The sequence below is a fragment of the Megalobrama amblycephala genome, linkage group LG11 (assembly GCF_018812025.1).
Source record: "Megalobrama amblycephala isolate DHTTF-2021 linkage group LG11, ASM1881202v1, whole genome shotgun sequence".
Classification (NCBI taxonomy): Eukaryota; Metazoa; Chordata; class Actinopteri; order Cypriniformes; family Xenocyprididae; genus Megalobrama; species Megalobrama amblycephala.
In genome coordinates this window covers 13,108,061-13,134,839 of record NC_063054.1, presented here as the reverse complement: position 1 = coordinate 13,134,839, position 26,779 = coordinate 13,108,061, and the positions used below count along the sequence as shown (strand labels likewise).

The following is a 26,779-nucleotide window of genomic DNA, read 5'->3' as shown; positions in this document are numbered from 1 at the left end:
TTTGTCTTTTGTAGAATCAGAAGGCAGGTCTCTCTGTCTCCACTAGGAGGATGTAAAACATTATCAGAGTCTCAACATCAACATTTTAAAGCATTTTATTGCACTACTAAAATACAATTATTTATTGACTTGTATGTCATGATTATTTCATTGAATCATTGGATCCCTGCCTTATTTTTCCACATTTGTTTAAATTGTAACAGCATTACAACATCAGGAGTTTGGATTAAGAAATCAACTTCTTTCAACCCACATAATGTCATTATCAATACGAGAAAATCCATCAGACCATTTTAAACCATTTTTACATTCTAGATTGTACCCCTAAGACATTAAAAAAGACACAAAATACAGAAACAAGTAAAAAACATTCAAAAATATAACTGAGACATTTCATAGTGTCATACAGTTAAGAAAAACTGTGTGCAGAATAAAAAGGCTTTTTTGTAAATGTTCTGGCTTTGCTGTCAGTAAATAAAATTGTAATATATCCAGCTTTTTTGTCCCTAGTCATTTGTTTTAGAATGAATGATTTTTTAAAAATATGTGATCTACTCTGGTTTAAACAAATGCTTTATAGGAACGTGAATAGCAACTCAAGAAGGTGGTGATTTCTTGCCAGACAAACCACTATCTATAATCGTCACAAGTTGTGCTAATAAAATGTAATTGTCATCAAGAAACATGACAAAATAAATAACCCTACCAGAGAAGAATCTCACGAATGCCTGTATAGAAGATCTATGTATTGCTGTAAAAAGAACTTGTGTAACAAGATAAGTGACTTTCTTTTATCCTTACTAGATCACAGTGTTAACTGTCAGTTAAACTGAGCTGTTCACTTCTATGAACTTAACTAATCTTTGGGTTAAAGGTTTCTTTTTTTTCTCTGACTGTACAATTACACACAAATGGCTACATGTTGTTACATTAAAAAGTACATTAAAAATAATCTCACTGGCTATACAATCATGACCCAGAGAGCCCACACTAGCAGAATGGTGGACATGTATCCTCGATGCCCAATGCAAGAGCTGGAAAATTGAATACGTCCTTCCAAAACTGGATGAACTCTCTTTTTCTCTGAGATGTAGCTGGCAACAACTTCTATATCCAGGTTGCCTGTGGAATACAGTACATGCAGTAGTATATTGTAATACTAAGTATTTGATGAAATGCACAGTTACATTAAGTACATAATGACTTACCACTGTCATGTTTGAGTTTCTGGTATTTGATCATAGAGTATCCATCTCCTCCGTCCACTAGGTAAGAGGGCAGCACCACTTTATACACCTTCTTGGGGTTGAGTGGTTCATAACGGGGCACTCGACACTCAGTGCAGAGCACATTCACACTTTTAACACGGTTTCCAGGTGGTTTTGATAAATCATACAATAGCTGAAAACCTGCAGAGGAATTATAAGCAGTTACATTGCTTCAGCTGAATTAAAAGGATAGTTCACCCAAAAATGAAAATTTGATGTTTATCTGCTTACCCCCTTTCTTCAGTAGAACACAAATGATTTTTAACTCCAACCGTTGTGGTCTGCCAGTCGTATAATGCATGTCAATGGGAACTCCATCTATAAGAGTCAAAAAAACATGCACAGACAAATCCAAATTAAACCCTGCGGCTTTTGGCGACACATTGATGTCCTAAGACATGAAACGATCGGTTTGTGCGAGAAACCAAACAGTGCTTATATAATTTTTTACCTCTAATACACCACTATGTCCAACTGCCTTGAACATCCAGTTGGTGAGGTCTGAAAACGCGCTCTGATGCCGGAAGTGATCTCTCGCGTGTATATGTCACTGAGTGCAAGCAATAACTTCGGGCATCAGAGTGCATTCAGACCTCACACACCGGATGCTCAAGGCAGTTGGACATAGTGCTGTATTAGAGGTAAAAAATTCTATAAATACCGTTCGGTTTCTCGTACCGATCGTTTCGTGTCTTAGGACATCAATGTGTCTTCACGAGCCGCAGGGTTTGTCTGTGCATGTTTTTTTTTTACTTATAGATGGAATTCCCATTGTCATGCATATACGACTGACAGACCACAACAGTTGGAGTTTAAAATCATCATTCGTGTTCTACTGAAGAAACAAAGTCACCTACATCTTGGATGCCCTGGGGGTAAGCAGATAAACATCAAATTTTTATTTTTGGGTGAACTATCCCTTTAACGCGCAAGTCATATGGACTAGATTTATGATGTTTTTCTGTAATTTTGAGAGCTTGACACTTGACAATGATATTCCAGTACTCAAATTGAGGGGGATTATTGTTTTAAACAGTTTACAAGAAGTTCACAATGTACAGTAAGCATACCTGACACCTGTAGGAATTCTCCAGTGTTTTCTCCATATCTTCGGACTGAGTGCTCAAAGACTTCTCGCAGTGTAGATCCATTCATTTGGACCAGGTCAAATGTACCTCCAAATGGCAACACAGCGATCAGGTCCTCCATTGTGATAGAACCTTCAATAGAAACATGCATTAGGACTGTTTCAATATTATTTCTAATATGCAGTTGTGCTTAATGGTAGGGTAGGTAATTTTTGGAGAGGCTAGCAATAGCGAGCTATCTTTGAAAGAATAAGATCCCACCTTCCCTTCAGAGCTGTACGGACATTTTATGGTCCTACGCCTTCCACAGACGATATAAATACATATAAATATATTTAGACCACTTAACTTAGTTGCTATCAGGATGTGAAGAGACTTTCAACCAGCATAACAAAAATGTTTTTGAGGTAAATCACCTACCCTGCCTTGAAGATTTTAAATAACAGTACCATTTCCGTTTCGCTCATCAATAGATGATCGAATGGCTCCACTGTTCAGAATACAAGAGCTGACAAGGTTCCACTGGATTTCATCCACATATTTAATATTATTATGGACCTGAAATAATAATCATTATTTAATTTACCATTTACTTGGAATTTCTTTTTTCACTTTCCCACTGGTTCAAATTTTGCTCTTTGTCTCATTTTTTCTTAGTTTCAATATTCACTTTTGAGGCTGCTGTTAGAGGGTTTGTGGTTTTAGAGCTGGGCACTTTGGTTTTAAGAGCTTTACATTTTTATTTAACCTTTTCAGGTACAAAGATTGTTTATCTGTGTGTTTTTTTTTTTTTTTTTTTTTTTTTTTTTTGCACCTTATATTAATATTAACATCTGTTTCTGGTGATCTACAATACAGATGTTAATACCAGGTGCAAACAGATTTGCATTCCAAAAATGTAATGGTCTGTCACTGCAGTGCATACTGAAGAAAGTGTGTGTTGTTTTAGCATGTCTGGCTTTTCTGTGTTTTTTTTTTTTCCCCCTTTGATGTTATTTTATTTTAAAGCTGTATGTTACTGGCAGAGTAGTTGACTGAAGAGGTAAGTAGGCGGTCTCTACTACAAATGTGTTGAGATTTTTGGGTTATCACAAAACACTTTGCTTACACCTAGATTTAGTTTAGATCACTTGAAACAAATGTTACTACCAGGTGTGAATGTGGTCTATAAGATTAACATCTGCCTTATCACTGAATACATTTGTAGGCATGGATTTTTGTTCATCTTTGTAAATGTAGTGTTTGTTCCATCTAGAGTAGCCCTTATAAAGAACAATATGCAAAATGATGCTATCAAAAAATTGCACCAAACTTTTAATAGCAAATTTATCTTTAAAATCATAGACCTATTCACTCACCATGGCATCACAGATTAAATTTCCCAATTTACATTCACGGAATCGACATTCCTTAAAAGGGATATAGACAAGAGTCTGTCCTACATAATGAGAAGAGTAATTGGCCAGATTCTTCTTCCAAGTGTCCACTTCAGCCTGAATATCTGGATCTAGACAAAGTCAGAGCACAGGTTGACAGGTTGAAACTGACATATCAAAAGAGCAATCCACAATGACAATGCATCACATCTGATAGGTACAGTTTAGTACAGGGGTGTCCAGTCCTGCTCCTGGTTGGCTAATGTCCAACCCCTTCCAACACACCACTCTGGAAGTTTCTATTAATCCTGAAGACCTTAGCTGGTTCAGGTGTGTTTAATTCGGGTTGGAGCTAAACTCTGAAGGAGAGTGGCCCTCCAAGCGCAGGACTAGACATGCCTATTATAGTACTTTATTACACCCTCAGTTCAGTTCATAGAGCTCTTTCCTAACAAGCTGGATGAAAATCCAGAAAAACAATCTTTCTTTTATGATTGTATGAAGTTCTCTTCCTATGAAGCACTGCAAATGACTTAATGAATTTCGAAATATAAAACCATATAAAACCACTGACTTGTAGTCAGTAAGTATGAAATGATATGCAGTGCACATGACTGGCGTCTGTCTATACTCTGCATTGTATGAAACGTGCTGATTACGCATGATGTCTGCACAAAGTTGCGAACAGGGGGGCATCATTTATAAAATGTTGCATAGAAACCATCCTAAATTTGATCTTACAATAATTTCTTACACGTGCGTACGTGTGATTCATAGAATGAACAAGCGTACGCTCAGAAACACACAGAAAACGAGCGTACACCTCTCTTTCAGATGTGAAATCAATAAATCGCAAATCATCTTGATGGTTTCAGTTCTCCGTATTGTTAACAACACTTAATTAATGTCATTTACATATAAAAGATCACCAGTCATTTTCCAAATCCTTTAATTTAGAATGGCGAGCTGCAAGAATAGCTTAGATTTCCAAAAACCTGCAGTAATCTGACAAGGAAAAGTGTGTACGTCTGCTCAGACCCTGATGTGGCCCTAAGCACTTTTCCACATCAAAGACCGTTTTTATAAATATGAGCGATGTCGTGGATTTATGCGTACGCACACTCTAAGATCAAATCTGTGCATACCCACACTTTATAAATGAGGCCCAGGGTGCATGAGAGTATGTAAAAACATACATTGACAAGCAGGTAGGACCGAGGGATATGACTGAACGAACATTTCAATGAACTACGCCTTCCACAGACGGTATAAATACATTTACACCACTTAACTTAGTTATTGCTCTAGGGATGTGAAGAGACTTTCAACCAGCATAACAAAAAATGCTTTTGAGGCAAATTAGTTCTGCTCCAGGATGGCTAACGTCCAACCCGTTCCAACACACCACTCTGGAAGTTTCTAGTAATCCTGAAGACCTTAGCTGGTTCAGTTGTGTTTAATTTGGGTTGGAGCTAAACCCTGAAGGAGTGTGGCCCTCCAAGAGCAGGACTAGACATGCCTATTATAGTACTTTATTACACCCTCAGTTCAGTTCATGGAGCTCTTTTCCTAACAAGCTGGATGAAAATCCAGAAAAACAAGATCTTTCTTTTATGAGGGTATGAAGTTCTCTTCCTTTGAAGCACTGCAAATTATTTAATGAATTTCGAAATAAAACCATATAAAAGCACTGACTTGTAGTCAGTAAGTGTGAAATGATAGATCTATGGGTAAAGACAGAAACAATTACATCATCTGCAAAACTTCATGGGTGTGAGAGGCTGTTATTCAACTCCTTCTTAGCACATTATTCGGCCATTAATCACAAATATTCTTCGTGGTAGAACAAACAAGTGTAATGTCTTGAAAGAATCATAGCTAAAAAGCTGTCTCTACTGAGAAGATTGTTTTTTTTTCTAATTCTGGAAGCCTAATGTCCTATATGCTCTATTGACAATGTGCTTTAGATACACTAGCTTGTTTCCATGTTTAGAGTTTCCTTACCTGGTGCTACTGAGCTATTCAGAAGAATTGGGTTCCCTGAAGAATTCACCACATTTCCATTTGAATCAAAAATCACTTTTAGGAATCCCAGATATTTTCCAAAGGCATAGGCCTGGACCACAGGAACCTGACGCCCATCCTCAGATTCAACCATCAATGGATATGGTCCTACGGGAACCTCTTTGGATGGTGGATCTCCTACAGAGATGATCACACAAAAATTGGATTGGTAAATATATGACTCATGTACAGTATTGGTACTGTGCAAAAGTCTAAAGGCACATTAGATGGTTCACAAAAACATTTGTTTCAAGATGGTTATTTATATATTTTGCTTTTGTGCACCGTTTGAGTTACACTTTTTTAAGTTGTCCTTGTTACAATGAAACTACACATGTAAGTACTAAGTAATATTAACGTACTTATATGGTTATGATTTGGTTTGGGGTTAGTTGCTTAAAGAGCACTCGCGCCAAACGCACATGCCTATCCACCTTATTTTTACATTTTACTGCACTTTGATGTTCTTCTCGTTATTTCTCCTACAGCGGCTAATAAATCAGAAGTCTACCACATTCAGAAACACCTTACTTCCATGTTAAAAAATAAGGTGGATAGACAAACACGTAATATGCATGTGTATGCCATCACCGTTTTCACAGATTTGTGTTTTTTCAAACTTTCACTTTGAATTGAAACCCGTTTTTAAAAGTATTGCATTTTCAGGACACCAAAACAGTGTTGTCGTGTAAATGAATGGCCAAAACGCAAGACGTACTGGTAGCAACTCGAGGCAATTAATATGCCAGTGCAGTTGGGGCCCTGTCCACAGACCCGAGACTGCATGCCCATTGTACGTGGCTTCCCACCCGGTGGTGGAAGCATCTGTGGAGCCCACAGCATGCCTGGACACTTGTTCCAGGGGAACTCCTGACCGCAGGAATGAAGAGTCCGATCACTGAGTGAGGGTACGACAGAAGCTCGGTGTGATGACCACACAGAACGTGCCGCATTGCCTGGACACTGACTGGACGTGCTCCTCAGTGAGGCACGCAGTCTGGCTGACTGAGTCCAGTTCCATACAGAGATAAGAGATCCTCTGCCCGGGGGCGAGTTTGCTCTTGTCCCAGTTGACCAGAAGACCCAACCAGCTGAGGTGAGCTAGCACCAGATCCCTATGTTCGCATAGAGAGTGAGCTAGAATCAGCCAGTTGTCGAGATAATTGAGAATGCGAATGCCATGTTCCCAGAGAGGAATAGGGCCAGCCTGAAGGGTAGGACTTTGTACTGATATGCACAACCTTCGAACACAAACCGTAGAAAGGGTCTGTGTCAAGGAAGAAACAAGACATGAAAGTATGCATCCTTCAGGTCGATCACTGCAAACCAATCTTTGGGGTGGGATGCATTCGAAAATGCGTTTCTGCGTCAACATCTTGAACGGCAGCCTGTGAAGGGACTGATTCAGGACTCGCAGATCCGAGGGAGGGAGCGATGCGGTCATCATCTCCCGAAGAGCTGCTTCCTCCTCCTCCAGGTCGCCCGTCTCAGGACCGCTTACGAGATCTTTTGCCAACTGGCTCGGCTGTGGGCTGAGCAGGCTAGGCGCCACATCCACGACCGACTCCCTGCTGTCTGCTGGGTGGAGGCTGCTGCTTGGCAGTTTTAGCAGGGGCGGAGGACGATGCAGGTGGGCGCCCTCGGCAACAAGCAGACAAAGGGGCTGTGGCCTGCGGTAGGGTGGGGCAGCAGCAGACCGCCGGGACAGGATGTGCTTGATCACCTCCGTCTGCTTTTAAGCAGCTGAGAACTGTTGGGCGAAGCTCTCGTCCACTGTCACCTTAGCCTCGAAGGGTGAGGTCATGCGCAGCTCCTCCAGGAGCTGTTGGTCAAGACCACCCTGGGGCATCTCCATGAGTGCTTTGATAAGGCTCTCATGCGATATCCCAATTCGTCGGTTCACTTCTGACGTACGTCGAACATTAAATATAATATTTTATTATATGATATGATTATTGTTACTACTTTATTACCCTTTTGTTAAAGCCATTTTAACCCTTTATGGGACAAATTATGAAATCACAGTTATTTTAAGATTTACATATTTTTAAGGCTAAAATCATTTTCCAAAATTAATTTTCTACATCTGACCTTTAACCTTTTTTAAGGGTTTCGTCATTAATATCTGACATTGTCCTATTAGTGTCAATAATTTTTGGAAAATTTGCCAATACTGCACAAACATTCAAATGCATTTTCACTATCTGAAAAGTAGTGAAAAAGTCTTAGTGTTTCAAAAAAATATTAAAAAGCTTTATCAACATTCCATTTCAGCTTGTGCTACTATATTTAATTTGGAACTCATGTGAAAATGTCCAAAACTTCACATAAATTCAGATGCAACTTCACTGCCTGGAAAATAGTGAAACCATGTCTTAGTGTTAAAAAAAACCACACACATTAAAACAATCTTTAACATTGTTTCTTTCTTGGAATTCCAAATCAATGATTGTAGCATGAGTGAAAAGCAACAAGACTCTTCTTTTTCAGTGTTGCCCATACTTTTCACACGTAACTCAATCTTGACCTGTTTAGTCATCATTTTTGGAGCATCCCTGATTGTCAGTGAAATGAGGCCAATAGGCAGTGCCATCTTTCCTGACCTCTGGTTGAAGTATGGATCACATCTTGCATAGGATAATGTATCCAAATACCTGACTTCCACAGTATAACAGTATATTCTTTATCTATGCCATCACTACCACTGCTTCCAGGGGCCATCCCAAGGATAAGGGCAGGGCCCAGGTCCCCCGCAGTCAATTCTCGATCACATTCTGGCGGGGGATCCCCCCTCAGTCCGTTCAAGCATGGTACGATTGCAGCGCCCGAAGGACGGCCCTGACTGTTTATATTCTCCTTGATTTTCATCTTCTACCCTCTATGCTTAGTTGCAGTGATGCTTGCTGCTGCATGCTTGTAATTTACTCCTACATCATTGCAGACTGTAAACACCCTTCTAAGACAAATAAACATAGTTGGTGTTTCATAGATTAAAAGAAAAGGATTATGTTTAGACATAAAGCCCAGCCCGATTCCAGAATCCGGAAATTTACCAGAATTTAGTGAGGGTGCTTTAATACAGATGCTGTACAAGGAACGTCTCCACCATAAGAATAGCAATACTGTGAAACATTTAGATTTACAAGTCATTATATAGGTGCTGGTCATATAATTAGAATATCATCAAAAAGTTGATTTATTTCACTAATTCCATTCAAAAAGTGAAACTTGTAAATTATATTCATTCATTACACACAGACTGATATATTTCAAATGTTTATTTCTTTTAATTTTGATGATTATAACTGACAACTAAGGAAAATCCCAAATTCAGTATCTCAGAAAATTTGAATATTGTGAAAAGGTTCAATATTGAAGACACCCGGTGCCACACTCTAATCAGATAATTAAGGGATAACCGCACCCTGGAGAGGATTGTGAAACAAAACCCATTCAAAAATGTGGGGGAGATTCACAAAGAGTGGACTGCAGCTGGAGTCAGTGCTTCAAGAACCACTACGCACCTACGTATGCAAGACATGGGTTTCAGCTGTCGCATTCCTTGTGTCAAGCCACTCTTGAACAACAGACGGCGTTAGAAGCGTCTCGCCTGGGCTAAAGACAAAAAGGTCTGGACTGCTGCTGAGTGGTCCAAAGTTATGTTCTCTGATGAGTAAATTTTGCATTTCCTTTGGAAATCAGGGTCCCAGAGTCTGGAGGAAGAGAGGAGAGGCACACAATCCACGTTGCTTGAGGTCCAGTGTAAAGTTTCCACAGTCAGTGATGGTTTGGGGTGCCATGTCATCTGCTGGTGTTGGCCCACTGTGTTTTCTGAGGTCCAAGGTCAACGCAGCCGTATACCAGGAAGTTTTAGAGCACTTCATGCTTCCTGCTGCTGACCAACTTTATGGAGATGCAGATTTAATTTTCCAACAGGACTTGGCACCTGCACACAGTGCCAAAGCTACCAGTACCTGGTTTAAGGACCATGGTATCCCTGTTCTTAATTGGCTAGCAAACTTGCCTGACCTTAACCCCATAGAAAATCTATGGGGTATTTCAGGCAAAAGGAGCCCCAACTAAGTATTGAGTGCTGTACTTTTCATGTTCATACTTTTCAGTTGGCCAAGATTTCTAAAAAATCCTTTCTTTGCATTGGTCTTAAGTAATATTCTAATTTTCTGAGATACTGAATTTGGGATTTTACTGAACTGAATTTGGGATTTTCCTTAGTTGTCAGTTATAATAATCAAAATTAAAAGAAATAAACATTTAAAATATATCAGTCTGTGTGTAATGAATGATTATAATATACAAGTTTAACTTTTTGAATGGAATTAGTGAAATAAATCAACTTTTTGATGATATTCTAATTATATGACCAGTACCTGTATGAATGAGATTTCAATAGAAACTCAATATTTTGAATTCATATTTCTATCTTGTCTGAGTTGCATGCTAATGCATTACTATTACATCTTTGTCCCATATGCAATGGTTATATCAGTCAATGCAATTTGACAGTATATACATCACTTCCTAAATTCCACAGCGTGCAACCGACTGTCGGTCCTCGCAGTATAAACACAAATGAAACGTATGGCCGCGAGAGCATGTAGAAACGTTCACTCACTTATCTCAGCAGCAGGGATGAAAACAGGTGAGGGGGAAAAAATGTGAGAACATTGCACCTATTATAGACATAGTAATTTTAAAGTAAAAAGTAAACACTACAGTACTTACTGAAACAACCAGTTCTTTATTTACCCTTGTACGTTCACAAGTACCCTTGTAAGACCCCCCCTCCCCTGCTGCGTTCTATGTTGTTGATATTCGCTCCATTGCTATCTGAATTTGTTATCCATACTGCTGCTGAACAAAATACTTGCTGTAGCTTCGTTAGAATGTGAATACAAAAGCAAAACCAGTTTCCATTTAAAGTTCAGCAAGCTTGTCTCTGTATCCTTATACAACATGCACTAGCTGCTAATATGCTTAGTAATTCTCTCTAAGCATTAAACAGACTGTTGACATGACATAGAACTGATAAAGCAGACTACGCAAAAATGCACAGTGATATAGTATAAAAACCCATGTACTCATCTTAGATGATTTCTGAAGCACATTGCGCTGCTAAGCAAATGCTAACTCATGTAGCCTATTTAAAGATTAAGCATGCAAGCTCATTGGCTACTAATACAGCAGGAACCAATCATCTGTGACCTATAGATAATGATGTGATTATTAGCAGATTGAGTTAAAGGACCTATTAGCCTTAGTTTCATGCCAGAACTTTGTATTTAGATATTATGCAAAACATTACTTTAGCAAAAGTATTTGAAGAGTGTGGGGTAAAAGGCCCCCCTTGCCACCTCATAGGCTATATTTTTAAGATTTTTAAATGAAACAAACCATTTTTATGATATATTTCCTCACAAAATGTGTTGCTCCACAAAGTACAATAAAAATATAAATATATTTTTCTGCAGTCATTCACTATGGGAGTAGTAAAAAGCACATTTTTCTTAAGGTTTGCCTTAGCCGTGTTGTGCCCTACTATTGTGCTCCAATGAAGAAAGAAAAACATGATCGCAAATAAATATTGAGAAAATTGTCTTATTTTGATATACTAATGAATTTGGTTAAATCATCACCTAAATGTAAAACTGACGTTCTTGGATTAGTAATAATTATACATACATGTATGTGTGATACATACCTGTGTACAAGAATGTATTGGTGTGCCCTCCAATCACAACATCCACTCCCCGAACTTTCTTTGCTATCTTTTTGTCCACTTTGAAGCCAGAATGTCCAAGGGCAATGATCTTATTAACACCTAAAGCAGTGAGTTTGTCCACTTGAGGCTGTAAAGAAGTAACCTCATCCTCAAACTGGAGATGGGGGCCTGTAAAACCATTTAAATATGAAAAAATACCATCATATTACTGCAGGGTGTAACCTAACATGTAAATACCCATCTATCCACCCTAATGTGTTTAAATGTGCCACCAGGCAGTGGTGGAAGTAATTAATATAACTGAACAATGGTTAATATCATGAGGTCACTTTCTTTTGGATGCTGTCAAAGATTTTCAATTTGTAAATGAAAACTTAATAAAATGTGAAACTTTAGACTGAGAAAGTACTCTCAGTTTGAAATTTAGTTAGAGAACTTATATGCACAAAGAAATTTTATACAAGTTGCGAGAAGTCAACACTTTGCATTATCATTAGGTCAGTCATCTCAGTTAAAGCGAATTATTCTCGCAGTGTAAACATGGCCAAGTAGTATTTAAACTCTATTGCACTTTTCCCAAAATATTTGTCTAAGTATCATGCAAATAATACATAAATTAAATTGATAAATTAAAATGATTCTGACATAGAACCTGGAAGTGCTGCATTTTGTCTACAGCATGTAAACTATGTAAACAGTGTAGGAGAATGACAGCAATGAGAATAAATTGTTGAATAAAGTTGTTATTTTGTTTTTTGTTTTTGCGCACAAAAAGTATTCTCATCGCTTCATAACATTAAGGTTGAACCACTGTAGTCACATGGACTATTTTAACTATGTCTTTACTACCTTTCTGGATCCTTTAAAGGATTAGTTCACTTTCAAATGAAAATTATCCCAAGCTTTACTCACCCTCAAACCATCCTAGGTGTATTTGACTTTATTCTTTCTGATGAACACAATCTGAGAAATATTAATAAATATCCTGACGCATCCGAGCTCCCCCCTTCAGCCCTTCAGACCTCCATGCTTAACCTAACAAAAGACAAACTGCTACCAGACTGCCTCATCTGTTAATCTCCAACAAACCTTAAAGACACTTAATTCTTACAGTCTGAACAATATAGTAACACAAATAAATGTTGGCATGATGTTTAGACTGTATAGCCAGAGGAGAATTGGTCCCCCAGTGCAGCCTAGTTTTATTTCCGTTCCTTGCCACAGTCATTTTTCTTGATCACTGGGAAACTAAAGGACTAATGAATAATATTCTAGTAGCTCCCTGATAAAAATACTTCCACTTGCACTCCTATACCACAAAACCACATTTACCACATTTATATTATAACACATTTTTTTTTTCTCACAGTAATGATTAGGGGTGTGACGAGATCTCTTCCCACGAGACCCTGCGATATTATGTGATGATATTTCTCGTCGAGGTGAAGAGTTGTCTCGAGATACAGTATTAGTTGAGTTTGTGGCAAAACCCTTTACAGTGCTTGCATTATATTGTTTCTTTTACTGCATATGATAATTAATATCCAGAAAGTAGAAATTAAGTGGCATTCATTTTTTTAGGGGGTCCATTGACCCTTTTTTCTTTTAACATCCTGTTTCACTGTTTTAAAAGTGAAATATTTTGCAAATAGCAATTCATCTTTACTTTAAAATTTAACATTTGGCCCTCCTCAATTGTAGTTTAAATCTTTGTATTGGTGTTTTTCATTCAGAGAGTAACTAAAAAAAGGACAACACAGCATGTTTCTCAACATATTGACCAAAAAGATCCAGATGAGATTAAACAAATGCATTCCTTACTCTCTGAGTGTCACAGACACGTCAGGTTCCACCTCACTCCCTTACCCACGCACCCAATCACCGGAGTACTGATCACCGCCACCTGCAACTCATTATCACCATGATCACCTCACTACTTAAGCCCCACACTCACACACACACATTGTCCGGTCTCGTTCGTTATACACAAGTTGTATGCTTACCTCAAGGACTCACAAAACGATACTTACCTGTCTCCATACTCTCCATCGTCTCCTGGTCTCCTCGTGTCTCTACCTACCTGTGTGTGTGAGTGTTCCCGTCTGCCAGCTCCAACGCCTTCATCTGCAACATTAACAAAGGACAGTATTACCTCTCTTTCATCTCCAAGTTCATCTTATCCATCATTGCATTTACCTGTTGCTCTGCTGATTGTCTCAATAAAACCCCAAACTGCTTCTACATCTGTCTCCGGTGTCTATACTGTAACACTGAGTCAATTACAACAAAATAAAGAAAAAGAAAAAGCAAAAGCAAAAGGATTATAAATGCTTGCTCCAAAACATATTAGTATATTACAAAGCAATACAATTAAAATAATATTACATTAAAATATATATGTGCTACATACAGTGCGGTGTGGAAGGAAAAATAGACAAAATACAAAAAGAAAAATTTAAACATTAATAAATAAAAAAAAATAAAAAAAGGGGAGGGGGGCACCTTTTTATACAATCACTGCCAACTGAAAACCAAATACAACTTCTTTCCCTTTTTTATGTACTCTGTTTCTTAATCAGGGACATGGGACAGAACAGCAAGGGTTAAATGCAGAGGCAGGGCTACATATAAGGTTACTTATAGAAAAATGTATTATTTTTTAAAGTACAATAGGAAAGGTTGCCAAATCATCTAAAATTGATCTGTTCTGTTGAGCACTGTAAATCTATTTTTTTCTATTTGAATAAACTGTAATAGGTCGTGCATCCAATATAAATACTGGGTGGGGAAGGATTTTTCCAGTTCATTAGTATAAGCCTTTTAGCAATAATTAAACAAAAAGCTAGGGCATTTGACTGTACAAGTGATAAGGACACCTTTATGGGATTAAGACCAAATAGCGCCACAAAGGGGCATGGCTCAACATCTAAAATAAAAACGTCAGAAATTGACTTGAAGATTGATGTCCAAAAAGAGGGCAACGCAGGGCAAAGCCAAAAAGTATGATAGAGAGTAGCCGGACCTTGTCGACATCGGTCACAAGTGGGATCAAAATCAGGAATTATTTTCAGATAGTTTGACCAATAAATTCTGTGTAACAACTTAAACTGTATTGGTGAGTGATAAGCACAAATAGAGGAGGTATGTACACGACAAAGGGCCTAAGACCATTCCTCGTCAGTAAAAACGTGGTTAAGCTCTGATTCCCAATTCTGCTTTTGTCACAGACACGCCAGGCTCTACCATCACCCAACCACAGCGCACTCCGTCACCCGAGTTCTAATCACGCACACCTGCATCCCATCAGCACAGTCATTACCAGCAGCACAAAGACACAAACACTCACACACACAGTCACTGTCCGGTCTCGTTAGCATCTAGTCTTACCTACATGCTCACCTCAAGGACTCCTTCCAGATACTTACCTATCTCCAGCGTGTTCCCAAGTCTCCTTCATTGTTCCTCATCTCGTGTGAGTTCATCTGTGTCTTCTCTGCTCCAGTCCGTCACCAGCCTGCGATCTCTGCAAAGGAAAATGACAAGTATCACTCAAGTATCCATCGGCAACAGGGAGCTTCTCACCATCAAGATGGCCCTTGAGAAGTGGAGGCATTAGCTCGAGGGAGCAAAACACCTGTTTGTTGTTCTAACTGACCACAAGAACCTGGAATATCTTCGAGACGCCAAACAACTAAACCCACAACAAGCACGATGGGTCCTGTTTTTCACCCACTTTAATTTTACCGTTTCCTATCGTCCTGGATCAAAGAATGTAAAGGCAGAAGCCTTATCCCGTATCCACAGCCCTGAAGAGAACACTGAAACTCCTGAACCGATCCTGTCCAAGAAGCTCTTCGGTAATCCCATTGTCTGGTCCGAAGAGACCTTGCCTGAGTGCAATGCCTACACCAACACTCCGCCGAGTTGTCCACCAGGTTTGCTCTACATCACCCGGACACGGCACACTCCTCTCATTCACGCCTCTCACACGTCACTGGGCACTAGCCACCCTGGGGTCAATGAAACCCTCTCGCTGCTAAAAGAGCACTTCTGGTGGCCGAACATGGTATCTGATGTCAGAAGGTACGTGCAGGGATGCAAGGAATGCACCATCTCAAAGAGTCCACAACATCTTCCCTCCGGTAAACTCCATCCTCTGCCCGTTCCCAACAGACCCTGGTCACACCTAGGAGTCGATTTTATCACCGACCTCCCTGCCTCAGATAATTTTACCTGTATTCTGGTGGTTTTTGACAGATTTTCTAAATCATGTTGTCTGATTCCTTTAAGGGGACTGCCCACGGCCATGTAAACTGCTGAACTTATGTTCAACCAAATCTTCAGATATTATGGAATTCCTGAGGACATTGTATCGGATAGAGGGCCGCAATTCATCTCCAGGGTATGGAAAGCCTTCTTCTCGCTCCTAGGTGTGACCGTCAGCCTCTCCTCTGGATACCACCTGCAGTCGAACAGGCAGACGGAGCGGAAGATCCAAGAGATTGGTCGCTTCCTAAATACCTTCTGTCACGGCCACCAGGACTCTTGGAACCAGTTCCTGGGTTGGGCTGAGTACGCCCAGAACTCCCTGCAACAGCCTACCACCGGACTCACCCCATTTCAGTGCGTACTCGGCTACCAACCCCCACTGTTCCCCTGGTCAGGGGAGCCCTCGGACGTGTCAGCCGTCGACTACTAGTTCCGAGAGAGCGAGAGGGTCTGGGACTCCACACACCACCAGCTACAAAGGGCCCTACGCAGGCGCAGAATGACAGCCGACCTTTGTTGCTCCAATGCTCCAGCATACCAACCAGGACAGAAGATCTGGCTGTCAACAAGGGACATCAGGCTCTGCCTGCCCTGCAGAAAACTGAGTTTATTGGCCCCTTTCCCATCATCAGGCAGATCAACCCCGTCACCTATCAGCTCCAGCTACCACCTAAGTATAAAATTCACCCCACTTTCCACGTGTCATTGCTAAAGCCTCACCACCCATCTGTTTTTGCTTCCACAGAGCCTGGCACAGCCGAAGAACCCCCCTCCCCCTCCTTTCATCCTAGACGACGGTGCTGCTTATCAAGTGCGTGACATCTTGGATTCCCGGCGCCGTTGTGGTCTTCACGCACACCTGCATCCCATCAGCACAAAAGACACACATACTCACACAGTCACTGTCCGGTCTCGTTAGCATCTAGACTTACCTACATGCTCACCTCAAGGACTCCTTCCAGATACTTACCTGTCTCCAGCATGTTCCCAAGTCTCCTTCGTCGTTCCTTGTCTTGTGTGAGTACATCTGTGTCTTCTCTGCTCCAGTCCGTCACCAGCCTGTGATCTCTGCAAAGGAAAAGGACAAGTATCACTCAAGTAACCATATCTGCCACCTGTCATATCTGCCTTCACTTACCTGCACTCCTGTCACACTCCTGGTTGTTTAATAAACATCATTACCTGCATTCCAGTGTCTCTGTCCCCTTCTGTATTGTAACAGGTTTATTCTAGACAGAGGAATCTGAGAATGAAAAATTGTTTTGTAAATATTGGCGACAACACCTTTAGAAACATTTATTTCCAAAATGTTATCAATCTCTTGTTTAGGAGGTTCATGAGGAAAGTGGGAAAATTTTATTTCTTAAGAATTCACAAATTCTTAAATTCCTGAAGATATTGAAAGAAGTGAGTTTTTGGAATATTGAAGTTTTCTGATATGAAAACGTTACAAAATTATTCTTGTGAAAGAGGCCATTAATATTTACAATGCTCCTTCTAATCCATAATGCAAAAGCTCCATCTGAGATGGAAGATAAAAAAGAGGCCTGACATTGCTTGAAAGCCAAAGTGTTTTCTAAATTGTTGCCAAATTTTTAAGCTATGCAGTACTAAAGGGTTGGAAGAATAATGGGAAAATTTTATAGGTTTTGAAAAACATAACAAAGCATGTGAGGAGACACAGCTACAAGAATCACATTCCATTTCAACCCATGCCGGAACCCATTGACAAAGACTGTAATGTGACTGACTCCAATATAAAACACTACGAATGTTGGCCACCAAATAATAAAATAAGAAACAAGTGCAAATCCACCTAATCTTTTTGGTTGTTGAAGAATTTTTTTTTTTTTTTATTCTTATGGGGCCTCCGTTCCAAATAAATTCAGAAATCACATGATCTAGTGACTTAAAGAATGCTTTATGTATAAATATTTTAAAATAGAAAGAGAAATTTGGGTAAGATATTCATTTTTATGGCATTAATTCTACCTACAAATGAAAGTGGGAGAGTTGTCCACCTAGCTAGATCCTATTTTATTCTCTCCACGATTTGAATAAAGTTATGCTTGAAGAAATCTACATGCTGGTACATGCTCCCAGGTAACAAAAATGATCTTAGGCTGATTTAAATGCGGTGGAATTAATTGGAAAAAAAACTCACTCTTAAGTAAGTTTAATTTATAACCTGAAACACCACCAAACTGTTCTAAAATATGCAAAACATGAGGAAGACAGGTTTCTGGATCTGAGACATATAAAACTACATCATCGGCATAGAGGAAGATTTTCTGTTCTTTTCCTGCTCTAAGAATGGCAGTTATACTACAATTAGTACGAAGAGAGATTGCAAGAGGCTCTATAACAAGAGCAAACAAAAGTGGGGACAGGGGGCAACCCTGTCTTGTCCCGTGGTGAAGAGAAAAATATTCAGAACTAATACCATTTGTTTTTACCTACGCCAAAGGGGAAATATTTAAGAGTTTTACCCAGGACACAAATTTATCACTAAACCCAAATTTTTTTAATGTATAAAATAAATAGTCCCACTCAACACGATCGAAAGCCTTCTCCGCGTCAAGAGAGACTAGGGCCTCTGGTGTAGATGAGTCTGACAAGGTGTAAGTTATGTTCATCAGCCTTCTCAGGTTAAAAAAGCCTTGTCTATTTTTTATGAAGCCCGTTTGTTCCGGATGGATAATATCTTGAATTACAGTTTCCAACCTTAGAGAGAGAATCTTAGCCAGGATTTTCACATCCATGTTGAGAAGCGAAATTGGACGATATGACCCACAGTTTTTTTTTTTTTTTTAATTAGGTTTCAAAATCAGTGAAATCGATGCCTGCCGCATGGAGAGAGAAAGATGCCCATTATTTAAGGATTCTTCAAAGACCGAAAGAAGTAGTGGGGAAAGCTAATTAGGAAACTTTAAAAAAAAAACAGGGATTTTCCACTCTGCATCTGTGTAATAGCTTGCAGAATTTCGGTTAATAGGATAATCTAATTTAGTTTTTGACTCCTTATCAAGATTTAAAAAAAAAAAAATTATCAATAAGATTAGAATCTTTGAGGGAATTTGACTGATTCAAAGAAGAATAAAAAAATAAATTGATTATTAATTTCTTGAGGGTCTGATACAATATTTCCTACTGAGGTTTGGATTTGAGCAATCAAAGTTGTAATCAAGTTGTAATGTAAGTGCTTTACCTGGCTTATCACCAAACTCATAGAAACGGTGTCTTGACTTAAGTAGAAGGTGCTCAAGCATGGCTAGGGGAAATAAGATTATATTCAGATAACAAAAAAGCCCTTTCATTATATAGTGATGGGGTTGGATGTTGTGCATATCTCTGGTCCAGTTTGCCAATCTGTCTAGAGAGTTCACTGAGCTTTTTATCACGCAACTTTTTAATATAGGCAGAACGAGAAATAGATACAGAAATCCCTTCCGTAGAGTTCATCTCAAGAAAACTAGAGATCTTTTCAGAGATAAACTCAACAAAGTGGCTATCTGATAAGAGTAACACATTCATTCTCCAAACACGAGAGGTCATACAACCACCAGGGACTGCCAGTTCGAGAATTACTGGGGTGTGGTTAGAAATGACTATGCTATCATAAGAGGAGACTTTACTAAAGGAACAAGTTTGTTGTCGATAAAATAATCGATACATGAATACGTACAGTGGACTGGAGAGAAAAAAGAAAATTTTTAGTAGTGGGATTCAAAAGACGCCATGTATCAGATATTCCATCCCACTCCAAAAAAGAATTAATTGTTTTAGAAGACTGAGACAAATAAGCTGGTTTGGGGGAAGACTCATCTAGCGCAGTCTTCAAAACACAATTAAAGTCTCCTCCCATGATCAACTGGTAAAAATTCAGGTCTGGGAACTTAGAAAAAAGTTTTACAAAACAGTCTGGATTATCCCAATTAGAGGCATAAACACTTGCTAAAGCTACTTGATTATCATAAAGAGTGCCTGAGATGATAACATATCTACAACTGGGGTCTGAAATAACTTTAGAAGGATTGAATGGAGTATTCTTATTAAATAAAAAAACTGTACCTCTAGCTTTATAATTAAATCCAGAGTGGAACACCTATCCCACCCATGACCTCATCAAGCTTTTATGACTCGAGTTCTTAAGATGGATTTCCTGTAAAAAACATATATTGGCCTTCAACTTTATGAAATTGGAAAAAACCTTTACACTTTTAACTCGGTTGTTTAAGCCTTTTACGTTCCAACTAATTAATTTAACCCTGTTAAGTGCTGTTTAAATGTCCCCGGTCTTTTGGGCTTGCAAAGACAGGGTCGTTTGACAAAAATTCGGACCATAGTGATGAAATTTCAGAGCGGATGGTGGATGAAATTAAGTCCCTCAAGGAAGATGCCGATCTCTTCCTCCGCTCATACTGGAGCGGTAGCATTAGCATTAGCTGTTTACACGCTCCCCTTGTCAGTCAACATTTCTATAATGTTTCGGCCCGATTTTCCTGGTTTGGGCATTCTTCTTTATGAATGTGTAATAGAGTTGATTATTTGGTTTATATATATATATATATATATATATATATATATATATATATATATATATATATATATATATATATATATATATACACCAATGTACGACAAAATAAATGAATACTGCTGAAAAGAACAATGAATGTTCACGAAGCAACTTCCACCACGTCTATTCACCATGAGGCATACCAGAAGTTCTCCATCCTCAATTTTTAAAAGATTATTATGTGTAATACTTATTTGATTTCAGTTGTTTTAAAATGTTGACCCATGTAACATTGTTATCTAATAAGTAAGCTATCAAAATTGTATTCAGATTATGAAAAAACGGAACTGGCGCTGCATCAGTTGAGCTTTTTCCATATGTTAGGGAAGGTGTAGGACATAGCGTAATCTTTTTGAACTGCAAGAGTTTTACACTTTCTTCGTAAGTAGAATAACTTGAAAAATATGGATATTTTTTTACACAAATGCCTCACTTCAGAAGGCCTTTATTAACCCCCTGGAGCTGTGGAGTACATGGATGAATGGAGGCACTTTCTTCAGCTCATACTCATGACCCCCTGTTCACTGCCATTATAAAGCTCAAATGCGTCAGAATATTTATTAATATATCTCTGATTGTGTTTAACAGAAAGACAAAAGTCATACACACCTAGGGTGGCTTAAGGGTGAGTATGCTTGGGCTAATTTTCATTTGAAACTGAACTAATCCTTAAACATGAAGAGACAAGCCATTCAAAATGACACATTTCACAGTCAACATGCATTTTTTTTAAACACAAGTTCTTCCTTCATAAAGCACAGGTAATTTGAGATGTGTGTCTTTCAAAATTATGTGTAAACCTGGCCTGGCAATAATTAAGTGTAATAAAGTATCTTACCTGGTATAGACAAAGCAGGCGTCTCCACTGATGTGTAGCCAACAACACCTACTTTCTCTGAACTAATATTGAAGATTTTATATGGGAAATAGTAGCTGCTGATCCGAGGAGCAATTGTCTGATCGGCTTTAATATTTGCGCTGAGAACAGTGCAGTTCACTTCCTGAAGGAAAGGTTTCACGAGGCCGTCCACTCCATTGTCAAACTCATGATTTCCTAAGGCCTAAAGCATCACACACATACACACACACACACACAAACAATGTTTTATGCAGTAAAATGTCATATATTTATATTATGAACATATCATGAGCTTAAAGGCACAGGTTAGTATTTATATTTTATATATATATATATATATATATATATATATTATATATATATATATACAGTGCCCTCCACAATTATTGGGACCCTTAGTAATTATGAGCAAAGGCGGCTGTGAAAATAAATCTGCATTGTTTATCCTTTTGATCTTTCATTAAAAAAATTCACAAAATTCTAACTTTTCATTGAAGGAAAACAGTTGAAAGTGAGGGGAAACTCACATTATGAAATAAATGTTTTTCTCCAATACACATTGGCCACAATTATTGGCACCCCTAGAAATTCTTATGAGTAAAATATCTCTGAAGTATATTCCCATTCATATTTACATTTTTTAGCACGCCAGGGTGATCATGAACATGAAATTGTCCAGCCATGACTTCCTGTTCCACAGGAGAATAAACATGAGGAAACACAAAGGCCAAATTCCCTTAATCATTCATCACAATGAGTAAAACCAAAGAATATAGTTCTGATGTGCAGCAAAAGATTGTTGAGCTTCACAAAATAGAAAGTGGCTGTAAGAAAATAGGTAAAGCATTGAAAATCCCCATTTCCACTATTGGGGTAATAATTAAGAAGTTCCAATTAACTAAAGATGTTACAAATCTGCCTGGAAGAGGACGTGTGTCTAAATCGTCCTAACGCACGGTGAGGAGGAGAGTTTGAGTGGCCAAAGACTCTCCAAGGATCACAGTTGTAGAATTGCAGAGATTAGTTGAGTCTTGAGTCTCAGAAAGCCTAAAAAAAATTATCAAACAGCACCTACATCCCCACAAGTTTTTCGGGAGGGTTTCAAGAAAAATCCTCTGCTCTCATCCAGAAACAATCTCCAGCATATTCAGTTGTCAGACACGACTGGAACTTCAAACAGGACCGGCTTCTATGGTCAGATGAAACTGAAAAAAGAGCTTTTTGGCAGCAAACCCACCAGATGGGTTTGGTGCACACATGGATAAAAAGTACCCCATGCCCACGGTTAAATATACTGCTGGATCTTTAATGTTGTGGGCCTATTTTTCTGCTGGAGGTCCTGGACATCTTGTTCAGATTCATGGTATCATGGATTCTATCACTGAGCACAAAATGAAGCTTCTGCCATGGTCTTCCCAGATCCCTGACCTGAACCCTAAAGAAAATGAGTGGAGTGAACTGAAGAGAAGAAGTACCAACATGGAGCTGGAAATCTGAAGGTTCTGGAGAGATTCTGCATAAAGGAATGGTCTCTGATCTCTTGTCAGGTGTTCTCCAAACTCATCAGGCATTATAGGTGAAGACTCAGAGCTGTTATCTTGGCAAAAGGAGGTTGCAAAAAGTTTTGAATAAAAGGGTGCCAATAATTGTGGCCAACGTGTTTTGGAGAAAAACATTTATTTCATAATGTAAGTTTCCCCCCACTTTCAATTATTTTCCTTAAATGAAAGGTTATAATGTTGTGAATTTTTTGAATAAAAGATCAAAAGGATAAACAATGCAGATTTATTTTCACAGCCGCTTTTGCTCATAATTATTAAGGGTGCCAATAATTGTGGAGGGCACTGTATATATATATATATATATATATATATATATATATATATATATATATATATATATATAATGTATATATTAATAAACAACCACAAAGGCTAATGTGTTAAAGGATTAGTCCACTTTCAAATTAAAATTTCCTGATAATTTACTCAACCCCATGTTATCCAAGATGTTCATGTCCTTCTTTCTTCAGTCAAAACGAAATTAAGGTTTTTGATGAAAACACTCCAGGATTATTCTCCTTATAGTGGACTTCAAATGGCCCCAAACGGAAAAAATGGAACTGGCGCCGCGTTCGTTCCGTAAGTAGAATAGGGAAGGTCTAGAATACGAAAGTGCGGTCTGGCGGAAGCACTTGCAAGGCAAGAGTGTTCATTTGTGTTTATAAAGCATATACATTTAATTTTTTTTTTTTTTTTTTTTTTTTTTTTTTTAAAAGACAGATTGTTTTGTTAAATAAGACCCTTATTCCTCATCTGGTATCATTTATAGCCCTTTGAATCTGCACTGAAACTGTAATTTTTACCTTCAGCCATTTGGGGCCAATTGAAGTCCACTTTAAGGAGAATAATCCTGGAATGTTTTCATCAGAAACCTTAATTTCTTTTCGACAGAAGAAAGAAGGACATGGACATCTTGGATGACATAGGGGGTGAGTGAATTATCAGGAAATTGTCATTTGAAAGTGGACTAATCCTTTAAGAGGTCAAAAATTTATACATATAACCTTAGTTATTCATTAAATACTGTTTGGAGCATAAAGAGTGTGAAAATCCTAATGATCTAGGGTATAAGCAAATAAAATAAGATTCATGAGGTATTCATCAAACCTGGATGAATCTAAGAGATCCCGCATGAGTCATCTGTATAGCTATATGAATACAGGGGAACAAACCTCATCTGGAACCTATTTCACATGAATACAACACACTTTTAGAAGTTGTTGCATTTGGCGCTGTATAGCTTGTATTCACTTTATTTAAATATATGAAATACGGTACCTGTCAAAAGTTTGGAAACATATTTTTTTATGTTTTTGAAAAAATCAAGGCTGCATTTATTTAATCAAAAATACAGTAAAAACAGTAATATTAAAAAACATATTATTAAAAATTAAAAGAACTCTTTTCTTTTTTAATATATTTTAAAATGTCATTTAGCCTATTCCTGTGATCAAAGCTGAATTTTCAGCATCATTACGGCAGTTTTCAGTGTCACATGATCCTTCAGATTAATATGCTGATTTGCTGCTCAGGATTCTTCTTATTATTATCAATGTTTATAACAGTGCTACTTAACATTTTTGTGAAATTGGTGATTTTTTTTCCAGGATTCTTTGATGAATAAAATGTTCATTTGTAATTGTTATAATAATTCACAATATTACATTTTTTACTGTATTTTGATTAATTCTTTTACGGCATACTCAATTGCGTACTTTTTAAATTGTTGCTCTTTGTACAAGGACATTGCTTTTTAAGGGCGTGTTTTAACAATGTGAAAATATTTTAACTTTGAAAACGCGCATCAAGCGTTATTTTGTTCCATTCCATCACGCTCCGTCCAGATGTTTTTGAACGGCCCCTAAGAAATCAGCATCTGTTCGATGCAAATTAATCATTTTAATACAACACAATTACCCTAAGTTTTCGTGAACCCGATAATTAATGTGGGCATAATATTCTTACCATAGCATCGTATCCAAGTTTATTCATGAAATGCGCCGCTTCGGCACCTTTGTAAAAGTTAAACCAGACAGTCCCTTGAAACTGATCACCCGCGTCCAACAGCAGAACATTTTTCTCCTTGGCACGAACTTCTTTGATTTTCGTAAATCTCCGTGCAACTCCGGCGAAACAAGGCGCTTTACTACATTTACCCGAGTCTTTGTTGGTCTCCTCCACTCGTGCGTGGACATCATTAGTGTGGAGTAAAGTCAGCTCAAACTCTGTCCTGCACATCTGACAGTGAATCCAGATGAAAAATAATGAATTAAGCCACTGCATCATCATCTTCTCTGCCTTTCCTGTACTGAAAGAGTCTCATCAGTGGCGTTCAGCGGGCTTCATTCTGGAGGCGGGGTTAGTGGGCAGCACTGTGGGTGTTATTTTTAGAGAAAATTACGTTTATTTAGCATGCCTAACTTGTTTACCAGGCATCAATGAAGCCACGCCTGGAATTGACATAAAAATGTTCATTATTCCACAAATATCATACAATTGACCATTGTGCATTCATACATCATGGACAAAAAAACAGGGCTAGACTGTTAGACCTTGCCAGGGCTTTTCCCTAGTGAAAAAAAGTATACTTTATTGTATTTTAAATATATTCCCTTTTTCTATAGTACACTGCAAATATACTAACAAAAAATGTACTATCATTAAATATATAAAAAGTATATAAGTATCATATTTTCACAATGCAACTTTTAACACACTTTAAAATAATTGTACTTTAGTATATTTTCTAAAAAATATATTTTAGAAAAATATACTTGAAGTGTAAGTTCAGTTTATTTTTTAAAGTGTATTTATTTGCACTTTATAAAAATATATTTGAGGTATATTTTTACAGTGTGCTGAAAATGATCATTGTAACAATGCACTGAAAGTATATTTAAAAAATACATTATTTAATATCCTGAAGTTGTAGTGTATCTAATGTTAAATTTGAGTATATTTTTTAAGTTTACTTCTTCATCCTTGGAATTCATATTACTTGTGCTTATTTATTTCAGTATGAATGCATTACAAGCCCATTAGTATATGCAGTGTAGCCTATACAATTTCCAAATATGTGTAAATGTTTATTAAGTTTACACTGGCAGAACCATTTTACAATCTTACACACAAATCTATATTAAACAACACACCAGCAGCACAAGTAATGCGAAAAAATATGTCGAGTGGTTGGTTAAACTTATAGGAATTCAAATGTCTCTTCAACTTGGTCTGTGACCAATCAGATTTTGTTGCTCACTGCCTTCAGCCAATCAGAGCTGCTGACGTCACGGTCGTCGTCTGAATCCCCTCACTCACTCAGTCACTCAGATGAAGTATAATGTCGCAATGTATAATTTATTTAATAAAACACTGAAAGCGCAATACATCTTGGGGATTCTGACAAGTTCAATCAAGTCAAGTGACATCATAGACTGACCGTGATGGCGACGACAGCCAGCTAATCTAATGGCCTACGCGATCCTGAAAGAACCGGAGAAAAGTGCTGCTATTGGGAGGTGAGTTGTAGTCTAGTTAACAAACTTTATTTTATTTTCTTTAACAAACGGAGAGCGATATTTCGGCTTGATATCTCCTTTTTGAGTTTTTGTGTGGTGGTTTATGGCACATGTTTGTATGCAGCACCAAAACATTCATATGATTGGTCAAATCGGCCCGTATTCTGTACGATATTAATTCATAAAGTGTTTTATGCTTGACTATGTACCGAAAACAACATCGACATGCCATTCTGATACAGTTCCCTCCTGCTAATCCTCATTTACTGTTCAGAAATAGTATTGGTTCAATGTAGGATTTAGACAGACTATTGTAAACGTGAATAAAGAGTTGAACATGCTGTCTAATATCTTTGGTATATTCTGTCAACAGATGCTGTTCTTCACGAGTCTCTGTGGTCATCATTGTGCCATCAGACACAATGAGAAGCTCATCAGAAAATGGAATATAATGTG

The 26,779-nt window shown here is 38.1% G+C and overlaps 2 protein-coding genes across 5 annotated transcripts in view; one reads left to right on the top strand and one right to left on the bottom strand.

Annotated features, from left to right (window-relative positions):
• Positions 1-494, top strand: part of snx14 (sorting nexin 14) — a 54,288-nt gene extending 53,794 nt beyond the window's left edge. For all 4 annotated transcript variants that reach the window (XM_048206210.1, XM_048206208.1, XM_048206207.1 and 1 more), the window contains one exon: positions 15-494. In XM_048206210.1, coding sequence (XP_048062167.1) covers positions 15-56 — 42 coding nt within the window. In that variant the 3' untranslated portion in view covers positions 57-494. The remainder of the gene's footprint in view (positions 1-14) is intronic.
• Positions 80-25,167, bottom strand: LOC125277735 (snake venom 5'-nucleotidase-like). Its single transcript, XM_048206211.1, has 9 exons — positions 24,771-25,167; positions 21,223-21,445; positions 11,516-11,704; positions 5,737-5,934; positions 3,715-3,863; positions 2,806-2,914; positions 2,339-2,488; positions 1,209-1,409; positions 80-1,122 (listed from the first exon to the last, which is right to left on the bottom strand). Exons 1-9 carry the CDS (start codon positions 25,092-25,094, stop codon positions 962-964), a joined length of 1,704 nt encoding a protein of 567 aa, XP_048062168.1. The 5' UTR covers positions 25,095-25,167; the 3' UTR covers positions 80-961.
• Positions 25,168-26,779: the final 1,612 nt, after the last annotated feature.